This window comes from Podarcis cretensis, assembly GCF_951804945.1.
Source record: "Podarcis cretensis genome assembly, chromosome: 12".
In the NCBI taxonomy this organism is placed as follows: Eukaryota; Metazoa; Chordata; class Lepidosauria; order Squamata; family Lacertidae; genus Podarcis; species Podarcis cretensis.
In genome coordinates this window covers 23,649,571-23,667,813 of record NC_137181.1, presented here as the reverse complement: position 1 = coordinate 23,667,813, position 18,243 = coordinate 23,649,571, and the positions used below count along the sequence as shown (strand labels likewise).

The 18,243-nt window shown below is 48.0% G+C and overlaps 1 protein-coding gene and 1 long non-coding RNA gene across 2 annotated transcripts in view; one reads left to right on the top strand and one right to left on the bottom strand.

Moving 5' to 3' along the window:
- The window catches only part of NEBL (nebulette), a 186,787-nt gene extending 172,549 nt beyond the window's left edge, over positions 1-14,238 (bottom strand). The window contains exon 1 of the mRNA XM_079948298.1: positions 14,006-14,238. Within this exon, the coding sequence (XP_079804424.1) occupies positions 14,006-14,020 (15 nt within the window). The 5' untranslated portion in view covers positions 14,021-14,238. The remainder of the gene's footprint in view (positions 1-14,005) is intronic.
- Positions 1-18,243, top strand: part of LOC307200052 — a 31,320-nt gene that overhangs the window by 8,542 nt on the left and 4,535 nt on the right. Inside the window, exon 2 of the long non-coding RNA XR_013832301.1 lies at positions 17,471-17,615. This is a non-coding gene — a long non-coding RNA (uncharacterized lncRNA). The remainder of the gene's footprint in view (positions 1-17,470; positions 17,616-18,243) is intronic.

Here is an 18,243-nt window from a genome sequence, read left to right as displayed (position 1 = left end):
ATCAAATATAAGAGAAAAAGAAGACCTAAAAAGTTTAAAAATAACACAATCGCTTTTTAAAAAACGACAGCACAACTCACAACAAATCACTAAGCAGCAAAGAGCAATTGGAACTCAGTTTAATTTATTTTTCCCGATCACAGAAGAGGACTTTCAGCTGCCCGGAAGGGTTAATGGGAATCGCATGGTTTTTCGAGAGTGGGGGGAGGAGGCGTGGAGGCAGTCGAGCCTTTTCATCTCTTGAGTGCCATGCTCCCCTCTGACAGTCCCCTGGCGCATCAATTATCACCGGGCCCTTTATTTAAATGATGTAGCAGGAATGTCCTAGCACCATACACGCACACCATGAATGTACTTTGTTGTAATTCACTTGTACGTCTGGGGGCACCACAAGGGGTGACGTTTATTTTACTGCCAAATAATTGTTGTTTCAGCTGTAGACCTATGAAGGTTTTTTTTTGGGGGGGGCTCACATTACCAGCAGTTCGTTAGATTAATTACAGGTGTGTAATGCCCATGTACACCCTGCAGCGCATACCCTTTCATTTTCCTAAAGGTGGGCAGGGGGGCCTGGGAGGGGGGGGGACACTCTGAAACAACCTCAGGCTGGGATGAAGCTCAGTTATTAGGTACAATTCAGGGGGAAACTGTTGCAGGAAAATGTGGGCAATGCAAAATAAATAAATCACCATTCTCTTCCAAATGCTGCATGAGAAGCTAGCAATGTAACATAATGAAGTTGCAAAATTAAATTTGAAAGTCTGTTGGTTATTGAATTCCATGCAGAAAGCTGGGAGGGTTGTTGTTATTATTACTACTACTACTACTACTACTATTACTGCTACTACTGTTACTGTTACTGTTATTGTTACTGTTACTGGATGTCTCTGGGGCTAACGGCCTAGACTGACTGTGTGGGATGGGTATCAGAGGCACTGTACTACAGTAGCTAGAGGTAGTAGCTACTACAAAAAGTAGCACTGTTTTGTCTGCAATGCTTTTTAATAGAAAAGCATAAATAAACAAACTCCCCATCTACTCATCAAGCCACAGTAAAGCATGACAGATCACAGGCCATTTAATCTCCTATGCTGAGGACATACCACTGTGTGTGTGTGTGGCGCGCACGATTAGGGGGAGGAATCAAAAGAAAACTATAGTAGGATGCCCAAGAATCCCCATCAAATCTGACTCAGCAGAAGTCAAGCCTGTAGGGACATTGTAAGTGGTTGCTTTGATTTGCACTGTCAACTTATTGGTGCCCATAGGGCTCCAAAGGAGAGAGCAGAAGTCCTTTCATGAAAGCAGCAAAACAACCCCTGGCCCATCCGTTGTTGTTGTTGTTGTTGTTTTAAAAGGACGGTGCTCTTAGAAGAAAAGTTTGCCACTGGTTTGCAAAGTTCCCTTCCCAAGAAAAGATTTTCCATGAGGAATAAATGAGTGGAAGAAACCCACCAGTTGCTGCACTCAGATCACAACTCCCCTGTATTAATCTACCAGTTGGCTTCTTAGCACAGTTCAAAGTGTCAGTGTTTACCTATAAAGCCCTGAACAGTTCCCACCAAACATAGAGAGTACCTTTTCAGTCATGATAATGATATGGCCTACCCAAGTGAGGATCTCCTGGGACCAACTTTGACGTCATTCTGGCATCAGGTAAAGACATTTCCACAGTTGTTTCACAATTAGCTCACTGTATAATATTTTTACCTGCTTTGCTGAAGTTTTGCACCATTGTTCTTCCCCTCTGCTACTAACTATGGTGTCTATGTTCTACCTCCATTGTAGAAGCAATCTGCTTCTAAATACCAGTTACTGGAGGGAGCTGGGAGGAGAGAGTACAGTAATTGATAGCCTTGTCCTCCATGAATTTGTCTGATCCTCTTTTTGCAAAAGGCAGAACCCAAAGCTACTTAACCCAGTTACACTTTCGCTATTTTAGTTGTGGTGTCAATTGCTCCTAGAACTCCACTACACTTTATATTCTCCGGGTATCCAGATTTTAGCTGCATATCATTTTTAACAAGCCTTAGAAATGTGTTCAGTGCCTCCTTCCTCTTCCCCTTCCCCTGCAAAATGGAATATTCTCCTGGAAGAGGGAAAAGTTCAAAGAGAATTATTAGGCTAGGGATGAAGAAATTTGGCCCTGCAGAGGTCTTTGTTCTCAAGCTGCTATTAGCATCAGGGTGATGCTCTCTAGGCTCCCATTCCCTAAATAAACCAAGTAGGGGACATCGAGGTGTTTTGGACTACAACTTCCATTAGCTCCACCCAGCATGGACAATGTAGTCCGAAACTACTGGAGGGCACTTGAGGTGGTGTAACCCCTGCCATAGACCTTATTCGCCTATGTACTTTCCGTTCAGATCTTTCGCCTGCGGAGAAAAACGGGTCAGCCTCGGAAAGAGGTTCGGTCCCTTGAAAGGGAAGCTGGTCCCTGGTTCGGTCCTGAGAGAGCTGCGTACGATCCACACCCTGCCGATGCGACCGTATCCCCCGACCCTTGACCCAAGTCGATACGTGGGATAGGCTACGGTTCATACAGAGAAGGGAAAGCACTCAGCACGTTGCCAGAGGCGCTCTTTCCATTATGGCTTAGCCTGCGTGTCCCGAGGCCGAGGAACCCTGGAACTGATCGATGTCAGGAGGCGAGAGGGGAAAGTGGGGAGGGAGCGAGGGAAGGCTTAGGGACACCAGCCACGCTTTGCAGCCAACGCAGCGGCTTGTTCGCGTCAGCTGAGATGCTCGTTAAAAACTCGCCGGAGCTGGCACGAATCCAAGAGGATCGGGAGGGGAGGAGCAGCAGCAGCAGCAGCAGCGACGTGCCACAGGGCTGTTTTTCTGCGGGTGCCAGGGAAGGCGAGAGGCGTCCGGAAAGGGTTAACTGGCCGCCGGAGCTCTGGGGGGAGCGGGAGCGAGCGAGGGAGGGAGGCGGTGGGGCCGGCTGCTCTTTCCCCGGAGCGCTCAGCCGCTGGCGCGGTGCCAGCCCTGGCGCAGCCCCGGGAAGCAGCCCGCGCGCTGCTCCTCTTCTGCAGGCTGCGCAGCCGGAGAGAGAGACAGAGACGCAGGCAAGAAGCGAGGACCAGCGGCGTCTTCTTGCTTGCTTTCTCCTGCATCTCGGCGGCGTCGGATCTTGCTAGCCTGGCGCGGCTCGGCTGCCCCGCTTCCTGGCTCGACGGCAGCGAGCCGCCTGGCCCTCGCCCATCCTTTCTGCCCACGGAAAAAGGAGGCAGCGTCGGCCGCGCAGGGGGATTCACCCGCCGGGTCCCGGCAGCCGAGCTTGCGCTCAGGACCGACCGGGAGCTGTTGGGGCCGGAGAGGGGGGCAGCAGGTGCCGAGTTGCCGTCGGGGCCGTGGAGATCCGGGCTGGGCTGGGCGCGCCGGGCTGGTCCAGCAAGCGCATCCCCGGGAGGAGCAGCTGGCTGGCCGCGCTGTGCGGCTCCTTCCTCGGCTGGTTCTGCAGCCTGCTTCTCGCTGGGGCAGACTGCCATCCTGCCCCAGCTTAAGCAAGGCCCACGGCTCTCAGAAGGACTTCCTCGCGAGCCCGATGCCAGCGTCGATCTGGACTTGTGGCGGATGCTGCCGAAGACCAGTCGTTGGAAACCGCAGGAGGGGAGAGGGCTCAGGGCTGCTTCGGTGTTCCTCACAGGCACCTAGGACTGATGCTGCACCAGCTCTTCTTAGCTTCGCGTCCTCGTCCATGCCTCCACAAGACTCAGCTCCGCGATTCGTTTCCTGGACGTGCCTCCTGACCTCGGCTTACCTGCTTGCGGACGGAGGGACGTGCTTCTCCATAGCCCACTAATGCCGATCCCCATCTATACCCCGCTGGAACCCGTCCGAAATCGGTGGCAAACTCGCTAGGTGGACGGTGGAGGCTGCGTCGGAACCTTGGCCGGGGCGCGATATTTGTCATTTATTTGTTGCGCTTATATCCCACCTTTTCCTGCAAGCTGCTCAAGGGGCCGTGCATTTAATCCTCCTATGAGGTAGGAGAGCGAGAGAGAGGCCCTGAGTAGCCCAAAGCGAGTTTCATGGCCCCGTGGGGATCCGGACCCTGGGTCTCCCAGGTCCTTAATTCGACACTCTAAGCACTACCCCACGCCGGAGGAGCAGCAGGAGAAAGTTCGTTTTCATTAAGGGTTGGGCTGAGGTGGTGAGACGAAGAGGACACTGTCTGCAGGCGAATGGTGTTTCTATTCCAGAGTAGCAGAGCAGAGCCGCCGGGACTGCAAGCTGTGAGCCGGGAAAAGCCACAACTGGAGCCGCTCCTTCCTGCCCTAGAAACTGGCCTTGCTGGAGCCACCCTCTGCCCACCACCCATCCATCTTCTGCCACATGGGCGTGACAGTGCCATGCTCTTAAATGAAGAGGAGGTCTAGGAAAAGTCCGGGGGTCGTCGAGGTGATGCTCTCCGGATGTTGCTGGACCACAACTCCCATCATCCCTGACCTTTGGCCACGCTGAGTGTGGGGCTGATGGGAGTTGGAGTCCGACGATATCTAGAGGGCGCCAGGTTGGTTATAATGGAGTTCCTTGGGCACTCTAAAGCTGGGCTTGGAGACTCCAGCTCCCTTCAGCCCCGGCCAGCATGGCCAGTGGTCAGGGGTGATGAAAGGAATTCCAGTTCTGCAACATGACTGTTCCAAAGCGTTATATAAATGCCAAGTTTCTACAAATTTCCTGCTTTAAGACTAAACAAGAATAAAGAAGCGATCAGTCTGTTTTTCTGCTCTTGTCTCCTTCCGGTCTCCTTCCCCCCCCCCCCCATCCCCTTCCCCGCCCTATTATATCTGTCCTTATTGATTTACTTACATCAGATTGAAGGGAAAGGGAAGCAACAGTCTGAGCCAACTTAATAAAGTCAGCAACACATGCCATATCAAAGCAATAAAAACAGAGGGAAATGCAAACCGTGCGGATATCTGAAGATTTTCGCGGGGCGGGAGCGGCGGAAGAGGGAATCCTTCTTATTAAAAGGAGACGGGTAGAGTCCTGGAGGGGATCAATACCGCGGACGAGCCGTAATGAAAACGATCTGCTGAGAATGAAGGGATTTTGCTATTATTATTATTATTATTATTATTATTATTATTATTATTATTATTATTATTATTATTATTATTATTATTATTATTGCTCTGCTACTGGGACCAGTCCACCTTAAGAGCAACTTCCCCTTTAAGAGGAAAGCCTTGGCTGCAAGGAGGCAATGGCCTGCAGGGGGCGCTGCCGGTCCGCGTTTCTCCTCTCCAATGCCTGAGAGACAGAGCCTGTTAATTGCTCGCGCCGGAGCCCACACAGCGGAGCGGAGCGTTGATACGGGATCCTGCCTGAACGAGATCTTGTACTGTGCTGGAAAGGAAATAAATAAGACGCCTGCGGTTCCCCTGGTGTTACAACGAAATTATGCCAATAGCTGACGCTGTGCTTCGCCGTGGCCCTAAACTCGCTTACCTGGGAGCATCGAAGGCGACTTGTTAGGGTTAGAAGGTGCGCAGTTTTGCGCCGATGCAAAGGACGGAGGGACATGCATTTACGAGAGATCCAAAAATCTGCATTTTTGTTCCGTATTTGTTTTTGTTTTACTTTTTAAAGACCTGTTGAGGCTCCTTAGGGACTCGCTTATTTATGTATCAGGAAGACACGCAGCGCTACGCTGATCTGCCTCAACATCACACACGATTAGCAGGGTCTTTGTAAGAATCCTGGGCTCTGCAAATCAGCCCGTCCCCTTTTTAGAAACGATCTTAACAATCGCTTGTTTGATATTCCCTTCTGTGGATAATCTGGGTGTTTAATTGATTAAATCTTCTACCTCGTTTCCAGAATCTTGTGACTCTGGTTCTGACCCAGTAAGCCCCATTGAACACAATGAGAATTACCATACTCGGCGGGGATCTATCCCGGCAAAGTTGAGCCTTTATTTCAGTGGGATAGTTAAGCGCTGGCTAAGGGCTCAGGTCCAAAGGACACTGATTAGTAATGGGATTTTATTTCGCACAGACCCGATGGGGATCCCGCTGCAAACATCTACCGTTGAAATCCATGAGACTTAAGGCACTTCGAGTTTGCCTCAGCCGGGATTCTCGAAGATCCTTATTTCCTTCCTCCTCTCTCCCACGAGCCAACCCTGAACAGGCTACCGGGGGGGGGGGCGGGAGTTTAATGGGGACTCCTTGGCAAGTCCTACGCTCAGGATCAAGGGTCTGAAATGGGAACAAGAGTGGATAGGGCGCGGAGGCTAGCATTCTCAGCCAAACAAATCCTTCTGGTGCCATCCTAAACACACGTTGATTTCCACTTGGATTCAATACTCCTTCCTCCTAAGGAGTGGTGGAGAGGCATGCAACCTTGCTACAGGGAAGTAAAGCTTCCTGGGGTTGTAGGAGTCTACTTCCAAGAAATCCAGCCTCCACACCTGATCCTACACTAGTTTCACTCTGAAGAAGTCTCCACTGAGTCGTTTTAGAGGCTCACTTCCAAGTACCCGTGCAGATTTAAGAGAGCCGTCTAACGCGGCAGCCACGTCTGTTTCCTCAAGAGCCTCGCTCGGACCCGGAGTCTAAACCGATCGCTGCAGTGCTCTCACGTCAACTCGTGGGAGATGGATGCTGGTTTCTCTGGGATGCGGGAAAGTACCGTTTTCCTAGTACAGGACGACAAAACGTCCTCGAGACCTTTGAAGGAGCCGTCAGTCCAGGCGGCTGCGGCGTCTCTACTGCTTCTCTTCAGCGTTGCTCGACGCTCCGTCCGCACAGCCGCCTTGGACAGCCTGAGCGACCGGCGCGCGTGTAATGCTTTTATTTTTTTTAGGGGGGACGGCTGCCTATCTCAGACTGCTTCACTCCAATAGTGCCCATCCTTTCTAATACCGCCGTGCATGGAGTTGCCCTTCCGGAAATCGGATTAGTAATCCCTCACGTGCATTTAAAAGGGATCCCGGGGACACCTTTCTACTGGGAAACGGGTGAAGCTTTCGGGAATGTGCAAAATGCAGAAGAGGAAGGCATGCGGGACACTTTCCTCCCCGACCTGAATCACCCCGCTCCATATCATGACTGCAAATAGTTTTCGAAATAGTGTGGAAGTTCTGGACTAGCGCAGCTCCGGCTGGGGCAGCGAGGGCTTGTCCACACTGTCGTTTAAAGTGGATGCGAGTCAGCTTCCTGCGCCTCCATTTATTCTCTGTTGTCCATACGACGTTCTTTTCCAACCAAAGCATCCTCTTCTCACGTTTCCCCCTCCCTCAGTCCGGATTTTCTCATACACCAGGGATTCCCCGCAAAGGAGAGGGTATTAAAGGGGGGGGGGTCCGGATTGGGGGAGTGGAAAGTGTAGGAATCAGTGATTTGGAGGAGAACGTCGTGTGGGCAACGGAGAATGAATGGAGGTGCAGAAAGCCTATTATCCACATTAAACGACAATGTGGGTGAGCTATGGATTTAATGGTTTTGCTGGAGCCCTGCCCCCCCCCTAAAACGTTGGGAAGCCAACCCCCCGCCCGCGCGCGTATTCCGCAGGGAGGGTCCCTGGTCTTCTGCCTTAGACTGCAACCCGGACAGGTCTTTTGGGAAGATCCATCTCGACGTGGCAAACTGCAACTGGAGTCCACTGGCCCGTCCGGAAGGGAGAAAAACAATGACATACATACATACATACGAACTTCTTAACTAAGGAGGCAAACACCCTAGATTTAGTCCACATCTCTCGCTTTTCCCCAGGAGCCCACAGCGAGGCACCTTGACACTGTTTCAAGCTGAATTCCCTGACTTGGGTCCATTTTATATTTTCATTCATCTATTACACCCGAAGCAGCAAAAAAAGTTGATGCAGCCGCCGGATTCTCTCCCCCCACCCACCCTTTCATTTAAAGGATCTTACGTACCAGAGTCTGTGCTCAAGCTCCAGGGCTTTCCTCCCCCCTCCCTCAGTCTCCTTCCAGCCCAGCAGCCAACAAAACCGAGGCGAATAGACTGAAATACTTCGCAAAGTACGAGGCCTCTTCATCCCACCCGCGGAATGTCGGCTTGGCGCATTCATTCCGCCGAGGGAGGAGGGTCCTTACTTTGTTCGAGCACTCCAGCGCTGAGTTAAACAGCCTTTCTCCGTTAATTCAGAAAATAATTAGACGACACGATTGTCTGTGTGGGTGGGTGAAGCCAAGAGAATGAGCTCGGATAAGATGACAATAATCTTAATTTTCCTGTGACACGACCTTTACGCACACCTATTTTTTAATTAATAATGGGAAGAAAGCATTATTTTTTAAATAAAAAAATAACCCCAAGATTTTCCAAATGATATGATATCATAAGCCAGACACTGGAGAGACCTGTCAGGAGTGAACATGGAGCACTGGTACCAAATCGTATGGGAAACAGCCTTACTAGAAAATCTAACCAATAGACTGACACTGGGAGAAACAGAAGAGCACGCCTTCACCCCAGTATGGCTCCCTTTTATCCTATACACAGCCCAACAAGACAACAGCAAGAACCCACCGACAGCATACGAATCAATATGGCTTACTTGACCCAATAATTCCTCTCCCCCCACCACAAATGCGAACTAACCTCACCGCAGCCAACTACAAACAACCCACCATACCCTGGGCGCTCCCCTCCAGTCCCTCTCACAGCCAAGGAAATGTAATAAGCGAATACAAAGAGAACCTACCCAGTTGACACAAAACCCCACACGTACACCATATAAAATAATATAAGCTTCAGCACCCCACCCCTCCTATTCTCCCCCAACCTTATACTGCGTACAACACTAATGTCTCATATCAAATGTAACCGATCGGTAGAAAAGACTTTACAACCTGGAAAAAAGAGGCCATACACGTACTATTGTAAACCAAGAAAACATTTAATAAAAAATATTTTTTTAAAAAATGATGTGATATCCGAGAAGCTTTGGAGAAACATCAGAAGGGTTGATAAACTGAGGCTGATCCTTTCACGCGCCTCCATGGAAACTAACAGGTTCTAAATTAAAACCACTTTACAGTTGTTCCAAGATCTGGAATATTTTCCCCCCTCTTCCTTTTGGGTTCTCGTGATTTGCCTTCCGAGTCCTGCAAGGGACTATGACAAGAGTCAGTAGCTGCAAGTGTGCACGCTACCAACTTGTGGTAGGGAATTGGGGGGGGGGCATCATTTTCTTTATCATCAACAACAGCAAAACAATAAGAATACAGCATCAACTCTGCCCCATTTCCTGCCCTGTAGAGATGCATCGCAGGACAACTGCCCTCCACCCCTCCAAACAAATCGTCTTCTCCTGCCCGAAAGAATTGAGGGGGGGGGGCTTTGCAGATTGCAAAATGTCATCCAAATTGAATGGAATGCCTTTAAATTACTCTCTAATTTACAATGTATGCCTGTTCTAAACATACGTTCTGCCTTTATTACTTCTCAGATTTGCCCATCTAGACTTACGATTCAGGTGACCCGTCCCATATTTAATTTTGTCGTTATTGCTTGTGAATTATTAATTTGTTTACTTTATCTCCCTTTTATTTCATTTTATTCTTGGTAGTCCACAACACACACTTTAGAGGGAAATAGATAGGAGATTTCCCGCAGTTAACATGCATGTAACAATAATTTAATTATATGGATTTCAGTGCAATTTCTTTCTAAGTAGCTAAAAGGACCAGGAAGAACGTTTGCGAATTAAGTATTTTGCTATCATTGTTAGTGCTGCTGACTATTACTACTACTCATAGTAGTCATTTCATCTTCCTCTACTTTTGATGCACTAAAACACAAAATGTTTAGTAAAGGAATTTTATTTATCTTAAGGGATAATATTCTCCCGGGAATCATTTAGAGCGAAATGGGATTTTGGAGCGATCCAGAGTTCTAATCTTGGCTGATGTTTTGGTGTATTCCCGGTAATGAGTCTTATTCCCTGGAGTCACGAAGCCCCCAAACGTCAATCACCCAAACCGATTCAGAAATGCCTTTGTTTGTCTCCCACGTCATTCCCCTTCCTCTCATTTCCCTTAACAATACCGGAGTTCTCTGATCGCTCATTTGGAATATGGGGGCATTATCTTGGGAAAATGCGCCGACAGCCTTGGGCTTCTAGCGAGCAGATATTATTCTAAGCCCGGTTTCCGCCTAAGACTCCGGACTATTTTTCTTCCTTTTTTACCCCCCCAGCTTCCCTTTCACCCCGCGTGTCTTCTTCTCCTGTCTCTGGACTTTACTGCAGCTCAAGAGAACCCTGCAAATATCCTGAAAGGCGATCATGCCACCAATCCGTCAAAAAATTAATTTGTCCAGATAGATGTAACATGTCTATTTCCGCGATGAAAGCAGAAGACGACTCTCGGATCTGTCACCGGGAAGCCGGCCGAAGAGGAAGGCGGCTTGCCTGACTTCCCTGGCGCGTTCCCCACGCTCAGCAGCGGATTAGCACACGAGGACTTTCTCAGTAACCCATGATGTAACCCATGCGTTTTGCAAATATTGAAAGCCTGGCGGAAAGCTGCCAAAAAGCTGCGCTGCTTCCCTCCCCGCTCCACACTCTCCAGTGTGAAAAGGGCGGCAGCATTCTAGCCAAGGCGCTCTGGCTCCTGCGATTCTTCCCTCCTCCTTCGATGTCCTTAGGTTACCCCTTCACCTCCCTGCCAAGTCCTCCACATTCCCTTCTCCCATCACTGGGTGAAAATACCCAAACTGCAACTGTGGCACAACACCTTCCCTAGGAACAATGAAGAAGTAGCAAACACACTTTCCCCCTGTGAGCAATTCTTCCACGAAGGTATTATTGTGCTGCTGCTGCTGCTACTACTACTACTAAACAGATAGGTTTCCCACTTAATCCGCCATCAGGGCTGCTGCCTGAGTTATTACTTGCATGTGTGTGTTTTTCCCACTACTGTATGAAGGTGTTTCCACAAAAGGAGGCCCTGGTAAAGATTCTTAGAAATAAGTTCCACCCTTCCTGGATTTTCCAAATAAGAACTCAAGTTAAATTTCGCTTTGAGTAACACTCCCCAGGACAGGGGCTTAAAGACCTCAAGATCCCACAAGTCTCAGACTGAGAAGCCGACCGAAAACAGCCCCAATTAGCTTGGATATCCGCATCCAATACACAAAGGCAGCCGATGCTTTTGGATGCAATACGCAGAAGGAGGAGGACTCGAAATTTGTTTCAAAAGGATAGGATCTCCTCCAATATTGCACGCATATTTCAAGACCAATGACTCTGACATTCCTAATTCCTAAGGGGGTGATGATGCTCATGTAACTAGACTGAATGTAGTTTACCCAGATCTTAACACACAATTTAACTTGGACATAAATCCGATGGATTCCAGTGCTCTTCCAGTTAAATGTTGTTGTTGTTATTATTGGTTATAGGGTTTAGGCATCAGTGTCATGTGGACATAAAAGCTAAAGGACAGAGCAGTTCCAGGTTTTGAACTGGAGGCTTTTGCTCCTACAAAATAATTAGGTAAATCTAAGACAAGTAACTGAGTTTTCCTCTCTCTTTTTTTCTACACGCATGAGGCCTGTTGATCTGGGGCTCGTTCAAAGCTCCCTAAGGTTCTGTTTTCTATATTAAATGGCCACGTTGATGGTGAAAAATAAAAAGGAAAGTCTAAGTCTCCCAAGTAAGCTTGAAACGATTTCACAATATTTAATTGAATTCCTCCCCCACCCCACCCCAAGTTCTGAACTTCGGAGTGAAATAATAAATATTAACCTTTCACGGCATTTCGAAGTGCGGATTGCAAGATGGTAACATCTTGTTAATTTCAGATTATTGGAGCAGGGCAGGCTCCCCGCTCCCCTCCCCATTCCAAAGGCCTTTTGTCTCTTCATTTCACTAATGCCTTGGATTTGTTGCCGGTTGCCAAGTTCTATTAATGGGAAGGGGGGAGAGAGGAGGGGGGAAAGAGATTGGGAAACGTTTTCACCCCTTTCTTGTCCTAAACTGGACACCAGGATGCGGAGGCCTGGTTTAGCTTACTCATCTTCTACCATTCAAGCATTCCTTTATCCACTTTTTGACTTCCTCCACCCGCTTTTTAGAAACGCTTGGGCACGATCCGGCCTAACAGAAGCAGTTTTCAGTTCCATTGATTGGGGGGGGTGTTAAGCATGTACTTAATTTACGATTCTAATCCTAAATACACTTACCATAGCTGTCAACTTTTCCCTTTTCTTGCGAGGAATCCTATTCAGAATAAGGGAATTTCTCTTTAAAAAAGGGGAAAGTTGACAGCTATGACACTTACTAGAGAACAAGTCCTATTGAATTGAACATTGGGGTTGCCCTTCTAAACTGAGGAGTCTCAGAAGCACTTAGCTGCATTTGGAGAGCCCTTTTGCCTTGGTGCAAATTCATTTCATTTTACCCTCCCCCCAGTTATTCAGTGCTGTCACTGAAATTTATGCTCACTTTTTGCATACATTCTCACTGTCTTCTAAATAAACTGTAAGCTTCTGAGTTGTTAATGTTCTGTTCCATTGATATAACTCTGATAAAGCATAGGTTTTGTGCTATTGTTTCCAGTGAACTGCTTGGAGCACAAGTGTATGTGTGGGATACGCTGCAGATAAATAACCCGGCTACGATTATTATTTTGTATTATTTTCAATAAGACTGCCCAAGGTCACTGGAATTCGGCATATGAACCCATGGGGAGGTCTCAGGAGTTATTCCTCTTTCTCCTCAAATGGAACAAGTCTTCAATGATCACAGAAGATACTTTTATTCCACCCACAACACAAGAATCTCTGTGGAGAGGATACTTGAACTGATAATGCATAAACAAAATTTATTGCTTGTGTACTGTGTACTACAAATGAAACAAGACTATACCACTGGACAAACTACTGTAGTTATATGTTGTATTTACATGAAAACCAATAAAAGTGATTTTTAAAGAAGTCTTCCAAGGATCCCATTTCCTGCACAACTAGCCAAATGCACACCAAGGAGTCCTGTGGCACCTGAAAGGCCACGGCTGCACTCCTCACCCCCGCTTTCCCTGGGAGTAAGCCCAACTAAATTCAATGGGACTTACTTCTGAGTAGCCACCGTTAAGATGCCAGCCTTGGCCTAAGTTGGGGGGGGGGGGTAGCTGGCGGGGCCCTGGCGATGACGACCAGAGTAGCCGCAGAAGCAACAGACGACCCTGCTCTTGCTAGGCCTAGCCTGTTCCCTCTTTGGACTCGGGGTCCCCTCGGCTTGGGGGTCCCCCTCGGCTACCCTTCTTCCCAGTGGGGCAGGCAGGGTTCGGGCCTTCCCCGCCCCCGCTGCCCGGCCCTCCCTCCCTCCCGGCCTGCCTGCCTGCCTGCCTGAGGCTGCCCCCTCCGAGGGCGAGCGAGGCCTGCAAGGCCGAGGAGAGGAAATGAAATTGTTCTGGCGATTACGCGGCGGCCTGTCCGCTTTCCGCAGGCCTGGCGGCAAGCCTGGCGGGCCGAGGCGTGAAGCCGCCCGCTTGTCTTTCCCCGGGCAAGAATGGGGCCGTTTTCGCGCTCATTTGCCGCTTCCCCCGAAGCCTCGGCGCGAAGCAGTGAACCTGAAGCGCCCCTTTCAGGGCCTCGATAGGGACTCTTTTGTCACCGGGGCCGGACTCTGATCGCCCTGACAGGTGAATCCAGGGGCGGAGGAGGGAGGAAGGCAGCCTTCTCCCCACACAACACACACACACACACACACACAACACAAGGCCCGGGGGTTTCACAAAGGCCAGGGGGAGCCTTTCCACCCCCACCCCCCGGGGCCACGGGGCACCCTACAGGTTTCCCTGCGCAGGGCCGCCAACCCACGACCAGGCCTCAGAGAAAGAGAAGCCGAAGAGGGCGTCGATATGGGGGGGGGGGGCTCCCATTCAGAGCAGCCAGTTATGGCGCAGCCCCTGAATCTTGGCCTGATCAGGAGCCCTTCGTGGGCCAGAGGAGGAGATGAAGGGGAGGCCCGAATGGATGGAGGAGGGAGAAAGGGAAGCTCCACCGAAGCGGGGATAACATACCTGGGTGCGCCCCATCCCCGCAGTTCGTGAGAGTGCTGTTGTTGCTGCTGCTGCTGCTGCTGACACTGATGTCAGGCCTTCAGCAAATCCGGCCTTCCCCACCTTTGTCCTCCGGTTTTCCTCTTGCCTTTGGCCCTTCCACGCCTGCTGCCACGGTGGAGCAGCTGCTCTGCAGGGTACAAGGGCCCCGGGTTCGAATCCCCGGCATCCCGCAGCAGGAACGTCTCTCCTCTGCAACCCCGAGAGGTCAGGCAAGGCTGGCCGTCCAAATCTTACGTGTTTCTGTGAGCAGAACCTTTCGCCCCTCCTGGTTCTTTTAAAGAGCAGGAGAAGGTGATTCGTGGCTGGAATGCTGCTGCTTTGCGGAGCAATGGACCCTTGTAAGGAAGCTTTAAAGGAGCAACTTGAATTATTGTTACTAAATCCAAGGGGGCTGGGAATAACAGGACCCAGTTGTGTGGCTCATCTTCTTCTTTCTCCTTGTGGCCGAGTAAGATTGTCTTCCCTGAAAACAGTCTTAATGGTGTGTGTCCATAAGGGACTGCGGAGGGCAATTCTGGATCCACACGTCTTTCTGGCAGCTCTGCTGCTGCTACTTCTACAACCACTGCTACTGCTGTAGGTAGTTCTACATTGCTCAAAATTCCAAAACTACATTATAATACCCAATAAAGGTTTTTTTAAAAGGGTTCAAAATCTTCACAACAACCTTATAGTGTAGACTGCTATTATTCCCACATGGGATAAATATGTGTGACTGTATGAGGATATCTTGCCTCAGACTACTCACTTACTTCAGGGTAAGGTGACATTTGATCTGATTTGCTGTTCATTGCCTTAACCATTATACTAATTATGTTACTGTATTTTAGTGTAAGAGTTCATCATTTATTTTAGGAAGACACTAATAAGCTTAAATAATAAACTAATTTCTCTAGGTGATGTACCAGACATCAGTATACAGATACATAGGCATATGTAAATAAAAGTCTGTTTACTGTACAAATGAGCAAGGGTTCTTGTACCAGCATCTGCTCCATCTCAATTTGAGGAGATGTTAAATATATTCTATGCATATGTTGTCTGCATTCTATAACAGTTATACCACAAATATCAACATCCTTGGACTTCACACTCTTCATAATCTATCTATTAATTGCTAAGCTTTTGTGTGCTATAAAAGAAGGTTTTAGTTTACTAGGCCCTCTTTGTGCATCAGTAAATAAAGAGAATAATATGACAACGTTAACTATAGTGCAATAATTTATTAGATAAATCATCCTGGATAGATGATTTTCTAGACAGATAGATAAAAATATAATAAATTAAGAGTCACTGTCAAATGAAAACTGTTTTGAATAGCAGGAGCCAAAGCATGTCCCTCTATTGAACAACAAGCATTGTCCTGTCTGAAAGCACAGAGTTATCCCTTGTTGCTTATTACTGACAGATTATTATAATCATTCCTTACTATTTGAACAGTGCATAAGGTTTCAGGATTCTAAGGCTGCAATCCTATGCAGTGCAAACATGGGCCTGATCAACACTAATGTTGGGGGAAAGTAAAGGATGAAGGTAGCCAACGTGATGTGCTTCAGACAGTGCAAGATTACAGCTCCCATCAGCCCCAGCCGGCATGGCCAATGGTCAGGCATGATGGGAGTTGGAGGCCAACATCTGGGAGGCACTGTCACAGTTGGCTAATCCTGGTGAGAAGGGAGTGGCAATAGCAGGAGCAGTTATCTAAAGGTATATCCAAAGGTAAGTAGCCCCAGGATAAAGAGCAGGAGCTTGTGTATATTTCACCCCTTCTGTTTTCTCCTCACCTTCTTCTCCCTTTCCTTTCCCCATCATTCACTCACACGGGCTGAGAGACAGAGAGAGAGAATCAAGCCTTCTCCCTTTCAATGTTATATAAAGCAAAGGCAGTCTGATTATGAGGTTAGAACAATGTCAGATTTGGGGAACTACGGGTGGCTTTGAGGGACCGTTTTAATTGGCTTCGCTTCGTTCCAAAAAAGAAAGGTCGCCTTCATTCATTCATTCATTCTCTTTGCCAGCTAATGCCAAACATTTTTCCGGCACATTCCCTCACGGATTTGTGGGAATTTTAAGGCGGGTGCGGGGACCTAAGTGTCAGCCAAAACTCTTCCAGGCTTATTTGAGTTGGTATCTTCTTCCCATAGCATGGTTAGGGGAGATTTCCTGTCCAGATCTGTTTCTCCTGTTCTTCTGAAGATCTCCCAAGTCCTAGAGACCAGCGGGGTGCAGCCCGTTTAGGGTTCGTCGAGGATTGCTCCATAACCTTTACTTAGCTCCATGAATGAAATTCGTGAGTGCTTCTGAGCATGCGCAGAAATACATTCACTTAACGCTGCAATCCTAATTCCATTTACTTGGGAGTAAATTCCATTGAACTCAATCGGACCTGGTTAGGATTGCAACCTTAGTTTGCTTTTTTAAAGAGATTAGACCAATTCCTGACGGATGCGTTTATCAATAGCTTCAAGTGCTCAGTGCAACTTGCAGGTTCACAGGCAGTTGCCTTCCTGCCTTCTCTGTCGACTTCCCGGAGGCAGCTATTGAAAATCAGGCAGTGGAGGCTGGTGCACTAGGAGAACGACAAGAAAAAAACAAACCCAAATTTCAAACGCATACCCTCCAACATTTCTCCAATGAAAATAGGGACATCCTAAGAAAAAGTGGGACATTCCGGGATCAAATCAGAAACCGGACGACTTCTCTAAATTAGGGATGTCCCTGGAAAATAGGGGCACTTGGAGGGTCTGCACACTCTTTCCTGTCCCACACACACACGTTATATTTTTATTTGAACTTAGAGAAGCTCCGCAAACATTTCTGTCAATCTACCGTTATTGGGCCAATCAGATCCCTGCACTCCTCAGCCAATCCCAAAGTATAGCTATGGCAAAAAAATCCCCTCCCATATGCCCCTAAGCAGAAGAACCATGTGATTGATAGGAGTGCCCAGTGTGAAGCCTTGCACTCCATCTGTTGTTATGAGGGCTAACCTGCATTCACAGTATTGGTCTAGGAGGGCTGCCTTTAAGAGCAGTCCGAACCTGCTCAGAGCTGTTTCCTAAGGCCACACCCACATCACAACGCACATTCTTTGTAGGAGAAGGGTGTGGTTGCTAGCTTGAGCAACTTTTTTATTATGAATATTTGTTAAGAGAGAGCAGTGGTGGAGAGATTGTGTGAGTATCTTTCCATTCGATGTACTTTTTTGCTTAAGCACTACTAGCAGTTATTTTTGTGAATGGGGTTGAAGGGTTGGGAGAATAAATTGTGGATGGCTTCTCTGTGTGTGGCAGCTATCAATACTTGAGTGTTATTGCAACCATAGGGTTTGTGTGTGTCTAGATTTGAGGTGGGAAATACTGAGGTTTTGTGTTCCTGTTTTTCTTTAAGTTGAAAAATACTGTGGGTTATTGTTTTTGTTAGTTTGGCTACTGTAAGAACAGGATGCTGGACCAGATGGGACTTTGGCCTGACTCAGCCGAATCTTCTGCTGTGGTGAATGTACTGTTTATGCAAAGACTGTCTGTTGTGGAATCACCTTATTAACTACAAACAAGTTCTTCATTGGGTGAGGAAGGTGTACCCTGTTGCATGCTCCTGGGATTTATTTATGAGGCTCATAGTTCCTAATTATGTCTCCTCTCCTCAAGTATGTGAAAGGAGGTTGTGGTTTGCAAGGAGGAGTTGATATTATAAGTTAAACCCCTTAGGCTTCATCACACTAACTTCTCCGTAAGTCAATTGGCCAGAGCCTCCTTGTCTCCATACATTTAAAAAAGAAAGACAATAGATAGAGGATCTGGAGACTTAAAAGTCCTCCTCTGTCACTGGCAGTGTGTGGTACATTTCTCTCATATTCTTTCAATCAAAGGGGTTGCTATTTAGCCATGACTTAGAGCAGAAATGAAACAATACTCAGTTGGCACTTTAGAGGCTAGCAAATGCATTTTATTCCATATTCCGGTGAGGAAGACATAGAAATGAGTAAGCTGTGGAAGGGAGTAATATTTTTCCATAGCTCTGGAAATTAATAGGGTCCCTTATTAAAAGTCCTGTGGGGTATCTTTAATATTAACCCATTCATGCTGCAATCCTGTACATTCTTATTGGGAAGCAATCCCCATGGAATTCAGCCATGTTTACCTCTGGGTAACAAGCAGTTGTGGCATGAGTCCACACTAGAAATTATGGCAGCA